Source organism: Ochotona princeps, chromosome 9 (genome assembly GCF_030435755.1).
Source record: "Ochotona princeps isolate mOchPri1 chromosome 9, mOchPri1.hap1, whole genome shotgun sequence".
In the NCBI taxonomy this organism is placed as follows: Eukaryota; Metazoa; Chordata; class Mammalia; order Lagomorpha; family Ochotonidae; genus Ochotona; species Ochotona princeps.
In genome coordinates, this window is record NC_080840.1 from 62691268 (window position 1) to 62716514 (window position 25247).

The following is a 25247-nucleotide window of genomic DNA, read 5'->3' on the forward strand; positions in this document are numbered from 1 at the left end:
TCCAGTAAGCATTTTAGTGGTCTCACGGACTGATTGTAAAATGTATATGAAAAGACAAAATAGCAAGAATATCAGAAAAAGGAAAAACACACACACACAATGACCTAATTTTTAGACTTATAATGATGATATGCTAATCATGACATGGATAAATTATAGACGTATAGATGATTGGAATAGAGCAGAACAGCTATCTATCCACACAGATATAATTTGTTCAGTTCTATAGAAATACAAAGAAAATTTGAGAAAGTACAGTCTTCTCAACAAATGATAAATAGGTGAATATCCACATGCAATTAAATGAACCTTAATATACACCTTCCATCTTATACAAGAAGCTTAAAGTATGTTCTGGACTTACGCAAAACTTCTAGAACTCCTGTTTCAGCTGAGGATTTTGTTTCACAGGGCATTGAAGGTCCGTTTGATTATTACTACTTGGGGGAGAATGTCTCTCACTTCTAAATGGCAGAGACCCAGGATGCCACTATATGTATATCCTACCATGCATAGCAGAGCACAGCTACTCACTTTCGTAGTCTGGATAAATATTCAGACTAATTAGATGTGCCATTAGAAAAAGGCACATTTGATATGGAACGATCCTGAACTAGCTTTGCTACTCTTCGTACGTTTTCTTGCCTAGAATAGTGTTTTCATCGTTCTGCAAATGAACAAGAATTTCAGACCCAAGTACATGCAAAATTCCTTATGAAAGACTCGTATTTAATTTAGAAAGCAGTGTTCCCAGCCTTATGTAGTTTTGACATCCTGATCCCACATTGATTCTCAATAATCAGGTACTAAAGTCATATACTCAGTGAATATGAAAGAACAAGGAGTGGTAGGTTATCACAAATACTGTTGTGTAAGGAGTAAGGGTGAAAGGCAACAGCATCATATTCTCAGAACTGTATTGAACCTATTAAAAGCTAAAACATTTTTAATCCTGTTATGCTTCATTCACTGAATCTGACAGTATTAATACATATAAAATTTATTATCAATAGAGAAATGGTATCCAAAGTATTTCTAATTACTATACGAAAATATTTTATATACATAGTGTTAAATATATACATTCCACAGATTAAGAGTTCAACATATATTATTCTCTTAAAAATATACTTTCCAGACTCATTAATCAAAACTCACTTAGACAAGTTTTATTATACATAAATGACAAAAGTTACTCAATACTAACATATAGCATCCTTGGATGAGGTGAATTTCTACTTTTGTTGCAATCATCTTTTATTTCCACACAAAAATATTTGATATATCACTTCTTGAAGGGACTCGTATTATACACGCATGTTTGATTACATCTCTTGTTATGTCTGCTAATTGTCTTGAACTTCTTTATGTTGCTGCTTGTTAAAGGTATATGGCTTTCTTGTTCTCATGGACATTATTCATATATAAGTATTAACCCTAAAACATCTCCAGCACAGATGACAATATCCATCCTAAATATACCATACTAATGCAGTGTAACCTTATTTTGAGTATAAAGCAGTGTTGATTTTGAATCCTTGTAGCTTTTTTATACTCTTGCTAGATTTGATATCTTCTCCTGAGTTATTTAAACAGGTTTAAAAAGAATTTTTGCAACTGATACCTAACATAGATTATCTTATAAAATCAACGCAGAATTAATGTGATTGAAATATGTCAGCATGCATATGAAATACTTTGAGTGAAGCATTCAGTTTCCATTGCTACGTCCATCTTCTTGTATAATATCAGTCTTTCAAGTGCTGTAATCCTTTTATGCTTGAATGTATTCAGTAACTTCTAAGAGGTATTCTTCCCTCCCTAAAATTGTATAAGTGGATATATTCTTGGAGGATGCACTACAGCTTAATTTTTTCTATACTGCCACTCCACATTTTTCAGTTTTCTTTAATTCCCCTCAAAATTTTGTTCCAACAAGTTTTTATCTTTTGTAGTAATTTCTTTAGGAAACACCGGTTATTCTTTTTCTGATCCTTTGAAGATTTCTTTTCTTCCTAGGAAAATATATTTAAAAAATTTTAAATTTCATATTTTAATAAAATTACATGTTTTAAAATGTGCAATCTTTAATTTCCAAGTTATGATATACTAAAAATCTAGTATAATGAGAAAAGTATAATCTTGCATATTTTTAAGCCCTAATTTTTAACTGTAAGTATGATATTTAACATGTAGAAAGTTCAGGATAGATGTGATTTTTAAGATATAAGTTTCATCCAAGAACCATCAGCTGGCTGCCACTTTCACACTCTAATAATAGATATATTATTGTTTAAATTTGCATAAGAAGATACTTGTAGATTAAATTTTTAAAAGTGGATAATGCATTTATGTTTGATGAAATAATTAGCAAGAAACAGTCATATTATTTTGGCAAAAGTGCTTAATAAGGATATATCTGATTGAGCTTGTGTCCTAAAATCTACTCTAAAAATAGTCAATGAAATATGACAGATGTTTGTTTCATGTGCTACTTTTTGTAATGATATAAATCTTAAAATTATACACTATAATTTATACAGAAAGTTATAATTTCTATACAACCTACAGAAACTGGGGAAACAGTTATCTTATAAGGAATGGGCGTTCCTGTTCCTAAGAGAATAGTTGTGCATAGACTGTTATATCCCTTTGAGCCCTTTGACCCCAAGAAGGGAAATTAGTACAGCTAAAGTAATTATTCACTTAGATAAGGACCAGTTATTGCCTGTTTTCCAGATCACGCTTTATGTTCCAGGGTTTACAAATGCTGCTACATCTTATCAGCTTAAAAACCATATGAACTTGATTTCATCCCATTTTGCAAAGAGAATAATAAGCTGCCAAGATCACAGGTCAAGTAACTGCAGTGAGTATATTGTGAGCTCATCTGTTTACTCATAAATTCTGATCACTTGTATACTTAGTAACACTAGCACATACCTTTTAAATGACATTGCAAAGATTAGACAACAGATTTCAAAGGTGAATATGAAGAAATATTTTAAATTTAAGTAAACGCATTTGGATTTTTTAAGTGAAGTTTGCTTATTAAGTGTATTTAAATAAAGTTTTCACAGGCATGGTTTCAGTCAATCACAGATCAAAAATAATCGTGAAAATTATATCTATACTGAACACATGCAGATTTTTTAGTTAGTATTATTTCCTAAATAATACAGAACAACAAACATTTCTATAATCATTGCATTTTATTAGGTAGTGAAAGTAACCAAGAGATGATTTAAAGTGTACGGCAGGATTGTGTGGACTAGGCATGTATTATGTCATTTTAGACAAGGGATATGAGTCTGTAAATTTTGCAGTCATTAGGAGGCAATGAGACCAGTTTACCAAGAGCTGAATGCCAAGAGACAAACTGCTCATCTTGCTTTAAGCTCATATATGTATTTCCTTTCTTCCATTTCAGGTGGAATTGCTGGGGTTTCCTGAGTCCCAGGATATGGTTCACCCTGTTTCTCTAGGAGTATGAAACACATACTCATGTTTCTGTAATCTATTGACCAAACACCATGGTCATAATTATAGAAATACCAAGGAACTTAACCCTCATATGGATCAGCTATGTTCATTTCTCATGTCCCACTCTAATCACATTTTTCTTTATATATTCTATCTTTTTTTTTAAAGATTTATTTATTTTATTGGAAAGGTGGATATACAGAGAGGAGGAGAGACAGAGAGGAAGATCTTCTGCCCAATGATTCACTCCCCAAGTGAGCGCAACAGCCGGTGCACGCTGATCTGAAGCCGGGAACCTGGAACCTCTTCCAGGTCTCCCACGTGGGTGCAGGGTCCCAAAGCCTTGGGCCATCCTCAACTGCTTTCCAGAGCCACAAGCAGGGAGCTGGATGGGAAGTGGAGCTGCCGGGATTAGAACCGGCGCCCATATGGGATCCCCGGACATTCAAGGTGAGGGCTTTAGCCGCTAGGCCACGCCGCCTGGCCCTATATATTCTATCTTATATACTCATAAATGTTTTCCATTTTGCCAGAGGTCAGCTTGGGGGTATGACATGGCAAGTCTCCACTTGTGGTATCAGCATTCCATATGGTGCCAATTGGAATCTGGTTGCTGCAAGTTTTTTTCCTTAAAGAGTTATTTACTTTTATTGAAAGTCAGATATACGGAGAAGAGAGACAGAGAGGAAGATCTTCTGTCTGTTGATTCACATCCCAAGCAGCCGCAACTGCCGTAGTTGAGCCAATCCAAAGCCAGGAGCCCGGAACCTCTTCCAGGTCTCCCACGAGGGTGCAGGGTTCCAAAGCTTTGGGCCGTCCTCAACTGCATTGCTAGGCCACAGGCATGGACTTGGATGGAAAGCAGGGCGGCCAGGATTAGAACCAGCACCCATATGGGATCCCAGTGCATTCAAGGCGAGGACTTTAGCTGCTAGATTATTGCTCTGGGCCCACTTGTTCCACTTTCAGTTCAGCTCCTTGATTATAGCCTGAGAAAGCAGTGGACGATGGCTTGAGGCTTTAGGCTCCTGCACCCACCTAGCCTTGGTCTGGAAGAGGCTCTTGCCACCTAGCTTTGGTCTGGACATTACTGTCATTTGGACAGTGAATTAGTGGATGGAAAATCTCTCTCTGTGTCTCTCCTTTTGTCTCTGTAACTTTGCCTTTCTATTAAATAAATAAATCTTTTAAAAAATTTTCCATTTTGCTATGTAGTGTACTAGTTAACAAAAGTATGTATATATATATATATATATATATATATATATACACACACAAAACAGAATATTCAAACTATTATGTAAAATCAATCCTGTGTATTTTATACCAATAGGCATAATATAGATCCTTATTATCCGTTTTTGTCAAATTAACACTTTTTCTTGCCAGGCACTTGTTTTCTAACTTTTTTTTCCTCATGTTTTCTTAGTGTCTTTGCCTATTATCTATTGATACTGTGTTATTGATTTTTAAATATAATACTCTCATTGTTTTCATTTCAAAATAGTGACTTTCTAAAAATAGAGTTAAATGGAATTTATTTTTAAGAGGAATTTTCCATCTCTGCTTACTGATATTAAAATAGATATTTTCAAAACAACCATAGAAAAAAGAATTTATCAGAAATAGTAAGGAATTTAAGTTGTGTGAAAACTGATGAACTATAAATAAAAGTACACAATTACTTTCACTAAACTCTTTGTTAATTGGGCTCTACCTGGGATGGTAGTTTTATTTCTATAATCTTAAAAACACATCACACTTGGGCCCGGCGGCGTGGCCTAGCGGCTAAAGTCCTCGCCTTGAAAGCCCCGGGATCCCATATGGGCGCCGGTTCTAATCCCGGCAGCTCCACTTCCCATCCAGCTCCCTGCTTGTGGCCTGGGAAAAGCAGGAGAGGACGGCCCAAAGCTTTGGGACCCTGCACCCGCGTGGGAGACCCGGAAGAGGTTCCTGGTCCCGGCATCAGATCGGCGCAGTACCGGCCCGTTGCAGCTCACTTGGGGAGTGAAACATCGGATGGAAGATCTTCCTCTCTGTCTCTCCTCCTCTCTGTATATCCGGCTTTCCAATAACAATAAAATATTAAAAAAAAAAACAAAAAAACACATCACACTTGTAATAGTAAGAATTAATCCTTTACTGTTCTTCCCAATGATTATAATTGTGGATTTTCACATAATTTTGATGCATCTAAAATATTCAAATTTAAATGAACATGCAAAAAATTAACATTAAATTATTAAAGCCTAGCCATTTTTTTTATTTAGCTTCACTCCACAGAAGCAAAATCAAATGAAACAGCAAAAAAGCTTATAGCATACCTAACCCATTAAGAAAACCCTGTACAGCTATCCTTAATATCCTGCCTTTTTATTTCAAAAAGTGAATGGTCAAATTTGTTAATGTTGAAATATAGTTTCAAGATTTATTGATTTCCCTTTATAATTAGTTGTTTTAAGAATAGAGTAATCTATGCAATGTTCAATATATGAAAGAGGGATCTTCAAGTACAGAACCTATGTACAGCTCTTACCTCTGCCTATGCAAAGCATGCTGTCACTTAGGCTTTCTGCCCTCTCTTCAGGTGAGCTCAAGACTGAGGCGTACAGTCAGCATGTTATTGCCAACAGTTACTACTACTCAACTGTATGTACGACAGGAAAATCTGTTATTCCTGAGTTAGACAGCACTTTGGAATTACTGTAAATAGGAATAGGACCATTAGATTAAACTATGAACTCTTTAGGAATCTTGAGCTGTGCCTTAAGGAACCAACAATGCAAGTAAAGGCACAAAATTAGAAATAAGCTTGTCAGATGAAGGCTATCAGGCTCAGGCTGATTGTCCTCAAGCAGATAAAGCAGTAAGTCTCCCTTACTCCTCTCTCACTTCCCTCCCTTCCTCTCTTTCTATGACTGATTTTCAAATAAATAAGCAAATCTTTATAAAATGTAAAACTTCCCCACCACATTTTACCACCACTGTATTCCTGGAATAAATTATAGCAATGAACTATTTGTACATTTGTTTTTTCACTGTCCCCATTCACAAACCCTTAATTCACGTTAGCCTCGGATGGAGTGAATTCACCCTAGTACCTTGGAGAGGTACTTTCTAATTTTGACTTTTTTTCCCCTAGAGTTGAATAAATATATCTCAACCTTAAGGTACAATAAGCATTTAAAATTCTATGTTAATTAGCATGATCATCAGAGAATGATAGAAGTTTTTGTTCAAAGTAAATATTCCTTAGCTTACCTTACCAGGGCAGTTCACCACAGTTAATGTGCCTTTTGATACTATTTTTAAGTGGTTTTGGAAATCCTCATTGATACTGGTATTATGAGCTTGATCCGAGATACTCATGTTGTGAAATTGATCCAACTTACGAGCAGCACGTTCTAGAAAAGCAGCTTCCTATTGTAATAGAAAGGAACAAGGGCTCTGGTTCAAATAAAGTATTGACAAACGATGAGCTTCCTTAAAAAGCCTACAGCTGGAGTGGTATTGCTCTGTAATACCCCGCCTCCAACCCAGTTTTCTTTTCCAGTTTATCATGTGACTGACAAGCAATGCAACTGAAACTGGACAGTTCCCAGGTGGCAGCATGAAGTGACTACAGCTTGGCTTAATGCTTAGCTCACTCTTAAAGTCTCTTTTCTTTATTAAAAGTGTGACCTTATCATTTATGGACTAATATATGACATCTACAGGATCATTCTGGTTTCAATGGGATAACCAAAGAAGATTTCTAGAAACAATAATGATGAAAGGTAAGTATGGCTTTTCTTACTATTTTTGAAAATATTGAACTTTGGATAAATGAGTGATGTTAGGAAAGCATAGGGTCATTGTCATTTAAAGCATGTGTTTTCTCAGTATTAATAGTAAGAAAAAAAATAATCTGGTTATACTCTGAGATACCAAGAGATAAACTCAGTAAATCTGAGTTTCAAAGAAAATATCAAAAAGTGCGCTACTTTTCATAGGTAGAAATTATACAAACTTTTGGAAGTTTTGTAAATTATAATGATATACTGACTAGACATGATAGTAACCTAAACTAAGTAAATATTGAAAGAAAAAATTTCGAAACACTGCAGCTAAATTATACCAATTACTCACATTTTTAGGCATGAAAACAATCATTTTAGCAACTCTTTTCCTACATAAGAAGCTTACAAATAAGAAATATATGTGTCATTGGATTCAGTAGTTCTGATGATTGTGAAAAACATTAGCAATACAGAAAAAACTAACAAAGATAGAGCTGTTTGTAATATAAAAGTATTAAAGAAGATGCTACACATTGAAAAACTTAATAGATCAAAGGGAATTATTTTGTAAGAACCGAAAGAATGTTAATAATATAAATAATTATCTAACATAGACAAAAAGCTTAAATAAAACCAAGTTTGAATGACAAACTCCAGTTATCATTACCTTATTATCATCACATGAATGTTTTTTAAAAAAGTTAGATTCATTATTCAGGCAATTGCTACCAATTTCTATCATTCTGTCCTGTAATAAATAATATAAAATAATATGGTTAAAACTGAGGGCTTTTCTAGTTATAAAAATAGCAATCTTACAATATCTGGTGTTATGTGTATTTTAATGCAGATAATTTTTCCAGGCTTTGCTGATTAGGCATGAAGAATAGTTTTTTTAAATTTTGAATAATAAGCAAGTATATATTTAGTCCCTTATATACTGAGAGCATATCCCAGACTTTATAATTTAATCTCAGACTTCAGGAAAATAATTGTCTTATATAGAATTATAAACATACCAGTGTTAGAGATCATAGCTATTATGTGGACATTATACTGTAAACTTTTAAATTGTGGAATTAAATTGTATTTATTCCATTCAATGTCCTGCCATCATAAAACAAGGAAGAGAAATTACCTTAAAAAATGACATTGAAATTAGAGTTAAGGAATGCAACCTTGACAGAGCTAAAGTTAAGATTCATTTTTTTTGACATCCTGAACAATCCATTTTGTTTTTATGAAGCATGTAACTAAAAGAAGTTTAATGTAGTATAAAATGTTTAAATTATGCATAACAGTGGCCTTCACAAACTTCATTTTGTCTCATTTTCTCTTGTATTGTTGAGGCAGAAATTTACTGAATATAATGAGACTGAATGTATAGATATTGTAAACACAAAAGTAGAACGGAAGATTACTGTATGCTCATTCATGTCTTCTAAGTAACGTAGTGTAAGAAGGTGGGGAGGTGATGAAGACAGTGCATAGTTCACATACAAGAAGAAAGAACTTCCTAAGAAGTCACATTATATACACTTTTGGATTAGTTCTTTCCAGTAAATTAGCAATTCCAAGCTATCAGAGCTTCTAGAAGGCTTTTGAGCAAGCATAGTCTATGAAGTCATCATAAAAGCAGGATAAAATGGAGCGATGGCAAGATTTAGTCACGAGTGTCTATGCTGTATTTGCCTCTCAGGAAAGTATGTATTACTCATCACTAGTGACATGTGTAAATGATTTCTACATTCATTCTCACCTTCAAATGCATATGTTATCTGTTTTACCTGCAGAAGGTGGTGTCTGAATACATATTCATTTAACCATTCAATACTTACTAAAGGCCAATGTGCAAGGTCTTCTGCCAAACCCTATGTAGAAACAAAGATAAGAAAACACAGTCCTGGTTTCTTGTGTCATTTGCTATAATTGATGGACACAACATCCCTTGGACACATTTGTATCACTTCTTATCTTTGAAAAGTATGCTTTTGGAAACAAGCTTTGTAGCATCAACCATCTGAACCATAATGTAAACATTTCAGGTACAAATTATATCACTTTTATAACTATTTTCATGTTTCCACAATCCACACTCTGAAAAAAATACCAGAGGATTGACATGTGGCTAATTAAGCTAGTTTCCCATTGACTCCTATAGATCATAAATTTTTCTTTGGTCAAACATAGAATATTTATTTTTTGCTATTCAATATTTCAAAAATGAAGGCAGATAAATGACCAGAAAATCTGCATATCTCACACTGCACCAAAAATATTCGTTTTATACACACTATACAAGTTGGTTTATTTTCCAAATATTTGAGTGATACAGAATATAAGGATTTATTATGTTCTTAAAATGTAAACTCTTAGAGATCGCAATTACTAATGAGCTAACATTTGTATATTTTATGAATATATTTAGCATAGATCTACATGGATGTCAGCTACAACTGTTTTCTGAAGTTTTCACTGAAATTCTATCGTAAGAGGAATTCAGAGAAGGAATTAGAGAATTCAGAAGTCAAAAAGTCACTTATATAGCTCTCTCTTAATTTAACAAGGAACAGAATTGACTAAGATCACCATAATAATTTCTTAAAGACACCTTGATATGTGTAAAGATTTTCTTTAACATTAATATGGAGAAATCACAGAATGAAACCTCATATCATGTAACTGTGAACTGTGGCATTGCATACAACATCCTTCTAATACGTAGAAGTTTCTCCTATGAATTTTTGTCATTACATTTAAGGTTTCTTATTTAGAAATACTAATTATCTGAAAAGATCATCTGTTTCACTTTATTTCACATATTTTTTTCTTTAGAATTTCATGTAATTTTCTACATCACACCTTTGGTAAGCCTGCCTTTGATTAATTAATTAATTTGACTTGTTGGAAAGCAGAGAGGAAAGAAAGAAAAAAAAAAAGAAAAGAGAAGAATAGACAGATACAAAGAGAACTCCCATCTGTTGGTTTACTTTCTGAATTCCTATGACATCTGTGGATGGGTCTGGCTAAAGCTGGAGGCTCAGAATTCTGTCCGGATTTCCCACAGCGCTAGTGGAGATGAATTACTTGAGCCATCACCTACCTGCCAAGTGCTTGCCCTGTACTGTATTGATTTTAGATCTTTTGACTAGCTTGTTAGTGTTAAGAGACATTTTTGATAACTATTCTACTTCTTTCATAGATGATTTATTTTTTGACCGAAATACTTCTTTTTGTTTATTTATGTTTATATGTTCATATATTTTGTCAATGTATGATGTTTCCTATTATTTGATCTTCTGGTTATTATTTCTTTTTGAATGCGAAAGTAGGTTCTGGTATTGTTTAGCCAACATTCAGAATTACAATCCAATACATAGGAGGATATGTGAGGTTTGCAGAGTTGATGTAAGTAAGTTACCAATAACTAAGTGCCATGAAATAATAGAAAGCTATTGTCTCACATATTTTTTGGCCAGACATCCAGAGTCAGGCTCTGGCAGAGGATCCACTGTTTGCCTCTTTTGCCTTCTGGCAGGTGCCAGAATTTCTTCATATCTCTTGGCTTGTGGCCACATGGCTCCAACCTTTTTTTGCCTCCACCTTTATACAGTGCCTTCATTGCCTGCATGTCAAATTTCTGCCTTACTTTCAAAAGAATCCTGATAGTGTGATTTGGGCCCACCTGGATGACCCAGCAGACCTCACCATATCAAAGTCCTTCATTCAATCCACCAGCAAAGACTCTTCTACCTTATGAACTTTCTGGCATTAGAATTTGATAACTTTGGAGGGTTGCTTCTGAGGCTACTACAGAAAGTATGCTCCTTGGACCGTTAATGTTGAGTTTCACCAGAAGATTTGCTGTAGTAGTAGATGTTAGCAGATTACACATTAAGTAGAGGCTAGAAATCCCCTTGCCCATCGGAATTTAACCTCTTGTATGTTTTACTGTCCATATAGTGACAATAAGTTTTTGGTATAGGTGTCCATTATCTCTTATTATGTAATAAGCTACCACAAAAGTTGGTGGTCATAGTAATACTGCTTGGGACACTCCTATCCGCTATCAGAAGGCCTAGGATCAAGTTTCATCTCTACTTCCAGTGCAGCTTCCTGTTAAGACATCTGGATGACTTAGTTATGTAAGTCCTTGCTACCTATGTGGGAGACATGGCTGAAGTTTTTCCCGCTGTTTTGGCTGGGTCCAACCCCAGATGCTGTAGACATGTGAGGAATGAGTCGGTGAATGAAACATCTCTCACTCGCTCTCCCCCTTTCCTTCTTTCTCTGTAACTCTGTCTTTCAAATAAATAAATAAGCAAAAAGTAAACATGAACTAAATGACCACAAAAGGTAGTTTAAAATGGTAAAAATTACCATTGTGTATTTTCTTTAGGTCACGAAGTTAGGGACTGCTTAACTGGGAGTTTCTGAATCTGCATCTTCATAGGCATGTGGTCAAAATGGTGGCCTTGTGTTTAGTCATCTAGCTTGGCTGGGACTAGAGTCAATTCCCATGATGTCTCATTCACATAGCAGCTGAGAGTAGGCCCCGATTTCTCATCCTGTGAGCCAGCCTCTCCTCAACGTTCTTGATTGCCTTTACAAGATTGCACATTGCTTTCTCCTAAGCGTGCAAAGCAAGAGAGGGGAGGTTTTGTACTTTTATGAACTAGTTTTGTAAGTCAAACGCCACCATTTCTACCTTGTTCTTCTAGCTTAAGGATTTGTTTATTATTTATGTATTACTCAGGGGGAGTTTACCCATAACATTTAGAGCAGCTCTTGCCCTGTCTTAATTGAGATGTTTAGAACACTTAATCGTAGCATGTGTCTCACAAAAGGGAGAGATACTGACTCCTCTTCGTAAAAACAAAACCTGTCACATTTCCTTTCTTAGAAACTCTCCTTGCTAGAATGATTGACAGTAAAAACAATTTCTAACTCTTGTCACCATTACCATTAGACTTCACAACTCAGTTCCAGACGAGGTAGATTCACAGAATAGTAACTGAGAAAGCCAACATGCAAATGCAGGTTTGCTCAATTACACACGCATGTTTTTCCTATGATGCTGACTTAACAAGTAAATTAGGCTTGATTCAAAGTGTCCATCAACAGAGCTTGAAAAAAGAGCCGAGAATTTAAGTTCTACTCCAAAAATGTAAGGGTTCATATTCCTTTCTAAATCTTTAAACATGTGTCTATAATAGGACTTGCAATAATTTTTATTTGCTTAATCACATGTTTACTTTGAAATATTGGTTGTAAATGTATACTTACTTTTTTTACACATAAAATATAAAGTAACATCTACCTTAGTATAGACAAAGAAAGTATTACGAAAAACTGTTATTTTTGGCTGGTTTTACGCTTAGACCAAAGTAGAATCTGAACTTTATTTGAAATTGTACAATTGTGCCTGTGTGAAGTGGAAAATGCCAAAACTAAGAAAATGCAGAACAAAGACACTGTGCTGATATAATCCAGTTTGGTTGTGGTATTGGAAATGCAATTCAAGATAATAATAATTAGCAGTACAGGCAGAAAATGGATTGTGTTTTCCAAATGTATAGATAAGAAATTAATTCTGCATGCATAACGATAATGAGTGGTAACTGATGCAAAGTTGCTGAGATATGACATGATCTCTTCCCTGCTTATGATAATTAGTATTTGATTGAGAAGCATCCATAATGCATGTCTGAGTGTGATGCTTATCTGGCTTCCCCAGGGAACAAATTAGATGGAAGGTATAAATTATGTGATAAGAAGCAAAGATGGAAGGATCCAAAGAAAGGCTACATTTGCATGAATTAAGTCTCCCCTGGAAATATACAACTGGGTAGAGTTCATGTAAATGAAAATATTCGCTCTAAGTAGGCAATAATGAACAGGCATTATTCAGTTTGAACTAACCAGTATAAAATGAGCTATAATCAACTCTAAACCTAAAAAGCATCTTCTACATTTTCTACCAAAGAAACAATATGTTAAAACCCACATACAAATATTTGTAAACTCAGCTATGTTTATTCTGCCTAATATCTTGGATTCTTTTTCTTTTTACTGATTGGAGATCTTTCTCACTGGACAAGTTTGGAGGAGGTAAGAGGGATCAAATATTTGCAGACTAAAACAGCAGATCCCTATCAAATTCTTTATCTTTTGTCTTGCTTCCAAGTCCAGCATTGTTAGAGTAACTAAGGTGGAAAATAGTAACTGTTATTTGTTTTAACATGAATAAAAATTTTATTTTTATATGTCAATAAGATATATATAATATAGTCATTTAATATCTAACTTTTGTTTCTTGCTAAATTTTATGAGAAGACTTTGAGGTGAATATATCCTGCTATTGACTAATGACTGTAATTGATTAAGGCAAATTCTGAGTCTCTAAAATGTGGTTACATTATTTTTTCAGTCTTTCCTGTGACCAGGAATAGAGCAAATGAAGACTTTGTTACACAATTTATTGTCAGTGTGCTGCTTATTTAACAGGTAAATAGAATGCTTTTTTTTTATTGCCTGTTTCCATGGTACATAAAAGAATTGCAAATTACAATAAAATAAATAAAGTAAAATATTTTAATAATTTATATTGGTGATGAGCAGAGCCAGCATTTGACACAACAGGTGAAATCACCGATTGTAATACCAACGTCGCATCTGAACTTGGGTTTGAGGCCTGGCTATTCTTCTTCTGAGCTATCTTCCTACTAATGTGACTGGGAATGCAGAAGAATATGATTCAATTACTTAGGTTCTTGCCAGCCCTGTGGTAGGCAAGGATGCTTTCTAGCTCCCAGCTTTGAGCTGACTCAGAGCTAGCCATTGACGCCATTTGGAGAATGAACCAACAAATGGGAGTGCTCTCTCTCTCTGTTTCTCAAGTAAATGTAAAATTGTTAAAAATATTCTGGTGACAAACTACCAATATTATAAGAACTTATATTTGCTAAATGCTTTTATTCTGGTTACTTTCTATTAGCTTTTAATGCAGAAGGATGTTTCAAAAAAGTTCATTGAAAATGTTATTAAAATATACTATGTATTTTTATGGATTTTTGGAAGCCCCCTTTTGTTAACTCATTTAGTCTTTATGATAACCAACAAATATGGGTACTAGTTTTATTTACATTTAGGAATCATCATGTGAATGCAAAGAAAGTTTGAGTAATTTTCCCAGTGTCTACTAGCCAGCAAGTAGCAGATACAGGCTCAATTTTAATAATGGCTCCATGAGTTCATCACATAAACAGGTACACAATAAGTCACTTACTTGCAGAGTAGAGTTTATCTGTAATCTTCACGGTTCATAGAAACTTTCCTTTTCTATAAGTAACATTGAAATCCTGAACTGTAGTAATAGTTTTTGAATTAAAACCTGACTAAATAATTATCATTAATGTGAAAATAACTTAAGTACAAATATCATTAGGTGATCTACATTGCCTTAAAGGTTATCTGAGATTTAACTTCACATACACAGGCTAGGAAAACCAGACTTAATAAAGGTTACAATAGCTAATGCTGACACATAATTATTACTGTGATAACTTTCACTGGGTTGTTACTTAACCATGAGAGTTCTGGACATTCTGCTATGCTCCAGCCTTCAAGATGAATGTACTGCTTTAATAGAAGACTGAAATAAGTATAAGCAGAGGAAGTTATAACAGTAGACATCTCCCCTGTGCGACCAAACCCGGCTCATCCCACACTCTGATCTGACGATCGGATTTGCCAGTGGGTGACATGAACTGATTCAGCCTGGTCTGCTCCTGACCCATGCTGAATGTGTGCCAGTGGGAAACTTTCCATGGCCTATTCTGGACTGTTTCCTATCATGCTTCTTGGCTAACCTGCAGGGACTGTGTCCTGCCAGAGGAGTTGCCCAGGCTCCTCCATTAAGGGGCTGGTCCCCTTGCCGGAAAGCTACTCCCAATGGAGAGCGTGGGCTGGGATAGAGACAGACTAGACTATGCAAGGCTACAACACCTGTGCGCTGCATGTGGACTAGATCAGGGAAAAGCCAGGCTGGGCTGATTATCCCTGTTGGTGCAAGCATAAATTAGAGTGGGTGAGGGATGTTTGGGCATAGCCGCAGAAGCTGGCACTGGGGACTAATTCTGGTCAAGCCAAATCACAGAACCACCTAAAGAGTGCATAAACCGGGACAGAGAGACCTGGGAGGATAGAAGTGGGTTCCCCCTTCTTGGGTCACTATTCCCATGGGAGGGCATGAAAACTAGGACAGGGGCTGGGATGGTTAGATAGAGAGGCACTCAACAACACCCGTGAGGGCTGGATGGTTGAGTTGGTTAGATAGAACTAAGCTTTAATACCCATTGACAAGTGCCAGAGCCAAATGGGATGGGAGACAGACTGGTCTTCTGCTACACATACTGGCAAACCAGGGTAGGGGGCGGGCCTGGTGGGGGTTATTGTGGGTCGCCCCGACTAGGCTGCAGCTCCCACTGGTTTGTGTGAGGGCCGAGTACATGCTGGGCAGAACCAGACTGGACTGCAACACCCATTGGTTCCAGTGCAACTCGGGACTGAAAACAGAACCAACCCAGCAATTGCAACCACCAGCTGATCGGGGTGATGGACTGTGCTGGGCCCTGTGCTTGCTAGAACATACAAGAAACTAATCTGGGAATACCTCAAAGTTTCTTTGGAGATCTCCCCAATCGAACTGCTGGACTCAGAACTCTAATCAAGAAAAGACAGAAGACAGAGCATATCAATCATTCATCTCAGCTATATGTTGGCAGCAAAATACGGGGCAAACGGAGACTTTATGATGGACCATATCAATCAGTGGACGACCTCATCGAGCGAAACTGGCAGCGATTCATAACTGGAGAACTATTAACACCACTTGAGCACATATCTCAGAGCATGCTCCACATCCGGGACTCAGGGTGGGCGGGAAAACAGGTGGGGCTTCTCCCTCAATATCCCCCTCTACCTCAGATACATGATGGAAACAATATGGACATAATAGTATTACCCACTTCCCTATCCCCCTGAACCTTTTTTTCTTTTTCTTTCTTTAACTGTAATTAACTATGTAAAGATTGTCAACAACACAATAAAATAGATTAAAAAAAAAAAAAAAACAGTAGACATCACCAGTAAAAATGAGAGTTCTGAGGGGCCTTCCTTCCTCACAAGGACAGACCTTGTAATCATAAGATAGTTTAGTAATCATCTCATTGCCCCAGCTTAGAAAGGCTTCTTCTTTTCCTTCCCAGGTTCTTGGAACCTTGTAATTGCATCACTCTTTTTGGGAAACTTAAAGAACTTCCTTCATATTTACTGCTTTCTATTTACTTATTCTTAGAAGAGCTTTTTGCCAATCTTCAAATTTTCCAGTGTCACTTTATATAATAAAAAATTGCTGATTAAGTGACAATATCACTAATTGTATTCTGCTAAAGTTTCAAAGGACATCTGTAAATTTTACCATTTTTTTTAAGTCAACAGCACTTATGTTAAACTATGAAAGCCAAAATCTGTATTTCTGAATGCTTCCTATTTCCAATTTATTTTATAGCCATCATTTAGATCTAATTCTATCACTCTAAAGTTAGGAAACCTTCGATGGCTCCCTATTACATAATCCTGTAAAATCAAGTTTCATTCCTCAGGTGGTGTGCAAAGCCTTCCAAGACCTGACAACACCTAAATTTTCTGTTTCAAATCTCGTTCTAAACTCAGTCCACAAGGACTGCTGAGTTTTACGTGTAGTTTCTAAACTTCCAAATCAAGATAGTTGCTTTCCTCAAACTTTATTTAATTGTAATTATGAGCATTTTTTAAATTGAAGGGTCAAAGTGTCTGACTCTTGCAAAACTGAATGTCACAGGACTGGAAGCCAGTCTGGTAGACTTTACCTTTGTGAATCATGTTCATTATTTGACAACTTGTATGCCATCACCGACAGGAATTTCAAAACTATGTACAAAATTATTTTTGAAAATCCGGGATTATAAAGCACTTTAAAAAATGACATAGTATTCCTTTTCATTTCTGTCATCTAAGACCTGCCCATGATTCAATTTCCTATTAAAAGTTCTAACTCTTCCCTTAGTCACTGGAGTATCAGGAGAGTGGAGAATATAATTTTTAAGTAGATGTTTAATAAATGTTTAATTAATGGAACTGCTAAGGAATGAAGATTTTAGAGATCAAGAAAAATTGATTGTAGACATACCAATTTTTGCATGTGGATCATTTTAGCAGACTTTAGTCATTTTTCTTAAGGTTAATCATTAATCGTTATCTTAAAAGAGGAAATTTAAAACACAAGTAACAAATGTGTCTTGTGAGTTTTGTAGTCACCAAAGTACCTTAATATCTACCTGAGCTTTATGTATTCATTTCAATTGTAAAACACATTTGTATTTTATGAATGAAACAGCATGAGAACCCATGTACTAGACTGAATATGTTGAAAAATTTTGATGAGCTTAAGTGGGGTGGACCCAGGTAAAACAAAGAATTCCCAAACTACTGTTCTTTATTTAAAATCAGTCACTTTGCCAACATCTAACTTATTGGCAATCCTGGCATCTATTTTTTATACAGTAGGCAGTTTACCTCCTTTGTTCTATCAGTTCCATTTTGTGCAGAGATTTTCCTTGTATCTCCTGTCCCTATAAATGCACAGCCTTCCTCCTTTTCAACACTCTGCTCTTCTTAATTGTAGATATAGCTAGATCTGTAAATGTATACTTACATTTGTAGAATGGTTACTAAGGTGATCTGACTCCCATAAAGAACAAATGGTCACTTTACCTTTGAATTTCTTCCCAATTGAGAACGGAAATGTTTTGGTTTTGGTGAAGGCTGTCATAGTCAGGGTGTCATTTCTGTACTTTACTGGCCTTTCCCCTGTAGACGTTCCACAGTGGAGTACTAATGAGACCTTTGTGTGGGTGCAGTATTGCCTAAGCCATCTACATGAACTTATTACAGCTAATATAACAAATTTCAACAAATGAGTTTGCTTAGAACAGAAATCTGTTCTCTCCTAGTTGTAAAGGCCAGAAATCTGAAGTCAAGGTGCTAGCAAGTTCAAGGTGCGTGCTAGGTACTAGGAGACTCTACGGAAGAAACTGTTCCGTGTATCTCTCCTAGCTTTTAGTGGCTACCGACAATTTTTAGTGTTTGTAACTGTGAAAATTCATTCTCTATTTCTGTCTTCATGTGGTCTTTCCTTTTGTGTCTCTTGTATGCTCTTCATTTTTAAGGAGATTTGTTATTAGATTTGGGATTCATATATTCTAGTGTGATTGAATTTGAAGGCTGTTAATGGTAACTACAAAGATCTTTTATTCCAATGTGGTCACAGTCACAGATTCCAGGTGCACATGTGCTTTGGGAAACCACCATTCAAGTCGCTGTATCATCTAATGTATGACCTTTGGAGGATTGAGATTTTTGGAGATGTTGAAGATCATATAAGTTCTTGGAATGCCCTCCTCATTTTCTGACTGCCACTTTTCAATGATTTCTTTTTTGCAAAAGGATTTATCTTTTCCTTAATTTAATTCTCCATGTTTTGTTAGGCTTAAGTTCCCAATTTTAGTTGATTTTAATGCCATCCTCTTCCATCATTTTAAATCACGAATAACATGAATGCACACGGTTGCTCTAATTGAGAGTGTGTTAAAGTCTATGAAATATTATTTCCTTATTGTAACAAGACCATATGAATTAATATTGTTAAAAGTAGGTATGATATGCTTCAACACAGTTAAAGCATTCATAAGGTCATGTTATTCAATTTTTCCAATTAAACCAGCTCTACAACACTGCTAGATTAGAAAAGTTTTCTCCAGTCTTTCATGTTGTTAAAGAATGTATGCTTTTTATACATACTTACCTGTATATCTATTGATGTAGTATTTTGCATGAAGATTGCATTCTATCACAGACAAAATATGATATTTGTCCTGGAATTGACTTATATCACTGAGCATAATGATCTCTAGTTGGGACCATTTGTTTGCAAATGGTAGAATTTCACTCTTTTTAATGACTGAGTAATATTTCATAGAGAAGATGTATCAGTTTATTTATACATATAATTATTTAGAGGATCTGCATAATGGAGACAAGTATGCCATGAAGTGGAGGTATATTGAAATATGCACCTCTACTTCTGAATAGAAGATGGACTCCCAATGAAATTATTAAATACAGCTTGACACTAGAATGCTGGACTTTATACCATTCTCTATGCCTACGATGTCAGGATACTCTTAAATAGCAGAATGATGGACTTGTCACTGTTGTTGAGAAACTAAACTATCGTTACAATGGAGGGAAAAACAATGAGGGGGCCCAAGACTGTGGAAGGGAAAATCCCTGAGCCTAAGGAACTAAATCATGAAAAAAAATGTGTGCTTTAGATGATTCAGACCAAGGAGAATGGGTTCTTTTCACATACCATATAGAGAAATTAGGACTAACTAGTAAAGCTATTATTTTCGGATTATGTTTTTTTTCTTTCTGTTAGAGAAAATAGTAAAAACAGTCTAATATTCTTGCTAGTTCAGATCTGAACAAGCTCCAACAGGACACAGACCTGAGGTCCAAAGTTTGTAGTTATTTAATTTATATTTGTGCAGAGTATTGTCTCCAAAGAAGTATGTAATGGTCAAGAACTTGTATTAGAAGTGATGCCAATCTCAACAGTCTTTTCTGGAGTAAACTCTCTCCTGTAACCATCTTTAACATTGTGGTCAGTCCATGTAAACCAATTGAGAATTCTTTGCCTCATGAAGAACTCAGCCTACTGGTGAAATTTCGCCTAGAAAAAAACTTTCTAGTGTCTTGATCCCTCAAGAAATAGAGTTGGAGTCTTAAATTCCTCCTTGCTGGAGAGCTATGTATTAAAAATATAATCACTTCTCCCCCAGAAACTAGTTGCACATACTGAAAGATGATGGATTTGGAGATGCTTTATAGCTATAAGATAAATGTTGCTAGCTTTCTTTAATTTTTAGAAGAAATACCAATTTATTCTATGTTGTTTTTTCAGACAATTATTTTGAATTTTAGGATCCCAGTAAAATTGAACAGAACAACAGAGTTTACAAATACTACCTCTTTCCTCTTCCTTTCAACCTGAATTTTCCCTGTTTTAATGTCTTACTAGAATAGGGCACATTTGTTACAATTGATGGGACAACATTGCTACGTTATTATTCATTTAAATTTGTATTTACTTTAGGATTAGTTTTTTTGTGTGTGCTGTAAACAGTAATGAATTTTTCACATATAAATAAAATTACCATTGCGGAGTTATACACCATAGTTTTATTATCCTAGAATTACCCTGTACTCCATGTATTCATTCATTCACTCAGAGCAGAATATACAGCAACCAGTGACTTTTCTGTCTCCACATCCCTTCAATTCTAGCAGTTATTATTACATAAAGCCTCTGTTAACATTAGTGTGCAAATTTCAGTATAGACATATTTCCAACTCATTAGGATAAATAACTAGGAGTGTGGCTGCTACACATATTGTATGGCATGTTTATATTGTAAAGAACTGCCAAATCATCTTCCAAAGTGGTTATACTATTTTGTAATTCCACCAATAAAAAGAGAAATACTGTTACTCTACATACTTGTCAGCATTTGATATTGAAGCTTTTGGGGGGGATTTTAGTCACTTGGGTAGCTGTGGAAGGCTAACTCATTTTAACTCCCTAATGGCATATGATCTAGAGAATTTCTTTATGTTTTTAGTTATTTACTTTTATTTGAAATCCATAGAGGTACAGACAGAGATACATGGACACAGACTTGGGTGGGGAAACGGAGGGCACTTCTCTCTGTAGGTTCATTCACCAAATGCTCACACTATCTGAGGCTGAGGGCCAGAGACAGGAGCTGGGCATTCCAAGAACTCTCAAGTTGGTGGCAGTTGTTATTCAATGAAGCCCAGTTTACCAATGATTTTTTTTCCCTTTCATGTAATAGATTAAATTTGATGTTATGCATAAAAAGTTACCAATCTAAAATCTGGATATTTTTATGTTATTTTCTACTAGTTTTGTAGCTTTGCATTTTGCATATAAAGCTGTAATTCATTTAGAATCGATATTATGAAAACTTTAATACCTTTATACAGTTGAGTTATGCTGCAGGTAGATGTTCAGTTGTTCTGGTACTATTTTTTAAAAAAGACTATCCTTTGTCTATTGAATTGCCTTTGAGTTGCCTTTGATCCTTTGTCAGAGATGAATTAAGTGTGTTGGCTTGGGTCTATTTTTGACTATTATTGTGTTCTATTGCTCTCTATATTCTACCAGCATCATGCTGTTTTGATTATTTTCTTGTATAATATGCATTGAATTTATATATTATCAATTCTCACACTATTTTTGCCTTTAGTATTGTGTTAGTCATTCTGACTCTTGAAATTCCATATACACTTTAGAATTAGGTTGATGATATCTATAAAATGATGCCATATTTAGATCAGAATTTACAGATAAGGGTGAAAAGAACAGACATCTGACAACATTGAGTTATCACATTAAAAAACATTGAACTTCTCTCCTCTTATTTAGATATTCTTTCATTTATTTTATCGAAGTTTGGTAATTTTTTCCATACAAATATATTGCCTTTTTTTTTAGCAGAGACATATTTAAGTGTTTACTCCTATTTTCCAGCAAAAGTAAATGTTTTTAAATATTTTAAATTCGGTGTCAATGTTTGTTGTTGATGTACACGAAAGTAACTGACCTTTCTATATTAACTATGTGTCCTTAAATTTTTCTCTAACTTCTTATTAGTTGCATGAATTCTTCTGTTGATTTCTTCTTTGGATTCTCTGTTAAGATAAGCTTCTAATGCACACATGAAGGTAGTTTTATTTATTCTATTCCTTTCTTGTCTTGCTGCCTTAACTAGGACTTGCAGATTGATGCTGATCAGAAATGGTGAAAGTACATAATTGTTTTTTTCCCTGTCTTAAGGGAAACACCTCATTTTTCATCATGAGGTATAATAATAGCTGTAGGCTTTTTGTAAGTTCCCCCTCTCCTCACACTTCATAATTAATACCACTGGATTTTATTGAGTGCTTTTCTACATATATTGATTTACTCATATGACATTTCTTCTTTAACCTATTAATGCATACAACTATGTTAAGTGATTTCCGAATATCAAACTAAGTTTAAAACTCCAGAATGAATCCTATGTGGTCATAATGTATAACTTTTGATTCAGTATTAGATTCAATTTTTAATGTTTTATTTAGGTTCTCTTTTTAATTTATGCTCTTTGGAAAGATGCACCTGAAATTTTCCTTCCTGCAATTGTTTTGTCTTATTTTGGCATTAGGATAACAATACTGGTCTCACAGAACAAATTAAAAATTTTTCCTTTTGTTTTTAATTTCTAAAAAAAAAATTGCCATCATTTTCTTTTTCTGTCAAATGCCTGGTCTAGTTCTCCAGTGAAATAACCTAGGTGTATTACTTTGGGATTTGGAAAGTTGTTTCTTAAGTAAATTTATCCTTTTTGCTCTTTTTAGAAAATTATTTAAGAGGGAGAAGGAGGGATGGAGACAGGAAATGAGAATGAGAGAACGAGAGGTTCCTTATGCACTGGTTCGCTCCTAACATGTCTGCAACATCTCAGCTAGAGCTGGAGTTTGGAACTTAATTCACATCTCTCACATGAAGGCAGGATCATAGTTACATAAGCCATCCCTTCTATCTCATACACACACACATTGCTCAGAAATTGAAATGGCAGCTGAACTGGAACTTAATCCAGGTATTGTACTATGGGATAGAAATGTCTCCACTGTTAGGCCAAATAGCTGCCCAATTCAATTTTTTTTTAGAAGATTAACACCTATCAAGATGACCTATTTCTTTTCTTTTTTTTTTTTAAGATTTATTTTATTTTTATTACAAAGTCAGATGTACTGAGAGGAGGAGAGATAGAGAGGAAGTGGAGCTGCCGGGACCAGAACCAGCGGCCATATGGGATCAAGGCGAGGACCTTAGCCACTAGGCCACGCCGCCGAGCCCGACCTATTTCTTTTTGTGTGGGATTCTGCAGTTTGTGTCTCAAAATTTGTCAAATTCATCTATACCATCCAATCTGTGGACATAGATTTCTTATTTATATTTCTTATATATATTAGAAAAATTTGGTAGAATATCTAATGGAATATATATTTGTATGTGTGCATGTGTGTGTATTTACTTAAGGGAATATCCATAAAATGTTAGGGCTAACAAGTTCAAAATTCACAGGATGGACCAGTGGTATGCAGACCCAGCACAGAGCTCATCTTACTGTCTTGGGACTGATGGCAGTCTGGAGGTAGATTTCCTTTTTCTTTGGAGAACTTTATGAAAAAATATTCAATCAATGGAATGAGATCTGTTAGGTATCTACAGCATAATACCATAGACTAAGTGACTTAAATAGGATGAATTTAGTTTTCATAATTCTGGAGATGGGGAAATCTAAAACCAAAAGGCTGACTGATTGGGTTTCCGGTGTGGGCCCTTTTTCTGGCTTTCAAATGGCCTTCTTTTAGCTGTGCCTTACGTGTTGGAGAGAAGAACCTTGCGCGTCTTCCTGTTTTTATAAAAGTACAAAATCCCACCATGCTCTCTAATCTCATGACCTCACTTTAACCCATTTGCCTCCCAAAGATCTATGTTGCAATAGCATCACACTGAGAATTAGTGCATTACCTAGTGAAGTGTGAGCTGACATAAACATCTGATCCATACTAAATGGAAAGCACTTACATTGTGGAGAATAACTTTCCTGAACTCATAATCTATGAATTTAAATAGTAAGAACATCTAAAGAATGACTTAACACAGATATCTAGACTGATCATTGAACAAACAAACTGGTAGTATAGCCTAGCCAAATTGACGTGTACAACTAGCCGTCATAGCACTATTTCTTTGGAATTAGTACTGATAGGCCCTCTCACATTAATATCCATAGAATCAAATCCCGTTTCATGAACATTAGTCTTTTGTGCCTTCCTAGTTGATTCCTTAGCATGTTTAGAAGTTCATCAGTTTTACTGAACTATGTATTATCTAACTGAATATATATATATAAATATATATTATCTAACTGAATATATATATTTATATATATATATAAAACTGAACTATATTATCTAAAAATAATATGTGGAATCTCTAAATACTTGGGAATTTTCCATCTATCTTTTTAAAAATAAGTTATTTATCTTCAAGGTGGAGTTACACAAAGAAAGAACATGAAGGAAGGAAGGAAGGAAAGAAGAAAGAAAGAAAGAGAAAGACAGACAGACAGACAGACATGGATAGGTAGGGTGATCTTCTAAGTATTGGTTCATTCCCCAAATGGCTACAACAGTTAGAGCTGAACCAGGCTAAATCCAGGAGCCAGGATCTTCTTCCAGGTCTCCCATATGGGTGCATGGGCTCGAACACATGGACCACCTTCTGCTGCTTTCCCAGGTGCATTAGCTGGGAGTTGGTTTTGAAGTGGAGCAGCCAGCTCTGATAAGGGATGCCAGTCACAGGCAGCAGCTTAAACCACTGTGTCATAATATCTGCCCTGTCCCTCTATCTTCAAGCTATCAGTATCTAATTTTATTATATTTTGGATCGAAAGCATACTTTGTAGGATTTCTACTTTAAAATATTGTTAGAAGTGTGTTTTATATAAGAATGTACTTGCTGACCATTCCATAGGAGGTGATGAAATATATATTGTGCCACTGTTGGATGAAATAATTTATAAATGTCAATTAGATTCAGTTGATTTATGGTACTTTTTACTTCAATGGTTATTGTTACTGATTTTCTGTTTGCTGAGTCTGTCAATTATTTAACAAGAATGATGAAGTGTTATCAGATATAATAGTGGATTTATTTATTTGTTCCTGTAATCAGTTTTGCCT

The 25247-nt window shown here is 35.2% G+C and overlaps 1 protein-coding gene across 2 annotated transcripts in view; it reads right to left on the bottom strand.

The window, feature by feature from the left end:
- Positions 1-693: 693 nt before the first annotated feature.
- The window catches only part of IL7 (interleukin 7), a 40043-nt gene continuing 15489 nt past the window's right edge, over positions 694-25247 (bottom strand). The window contains exons 3-6 of one of the 2 annotated variants that reach the window (XM_058668758.1): positions 9101-9133; positions 7930-8010; positions 6745-6903; positions 694-2015 (exon numbers count right to left, since the gene is read on the bottom strand). In XM_058668758.1, the coding sequence (XP_058524741.1) occupies positions 1899-2015; positions 6745-6903; positions 7930-8010; positions 9101-9133 (390 nt within the window). In that variant the 3' untranslated portion in view covers positions 694-1898. The remainder of the gene's footprint in view (positions 2016-6744; positions 6904-7929; positions 8011-9100; positions 9134-25247) is intronic. The other variant, XM_058668759.1, reaches the window with a different exon arrangement.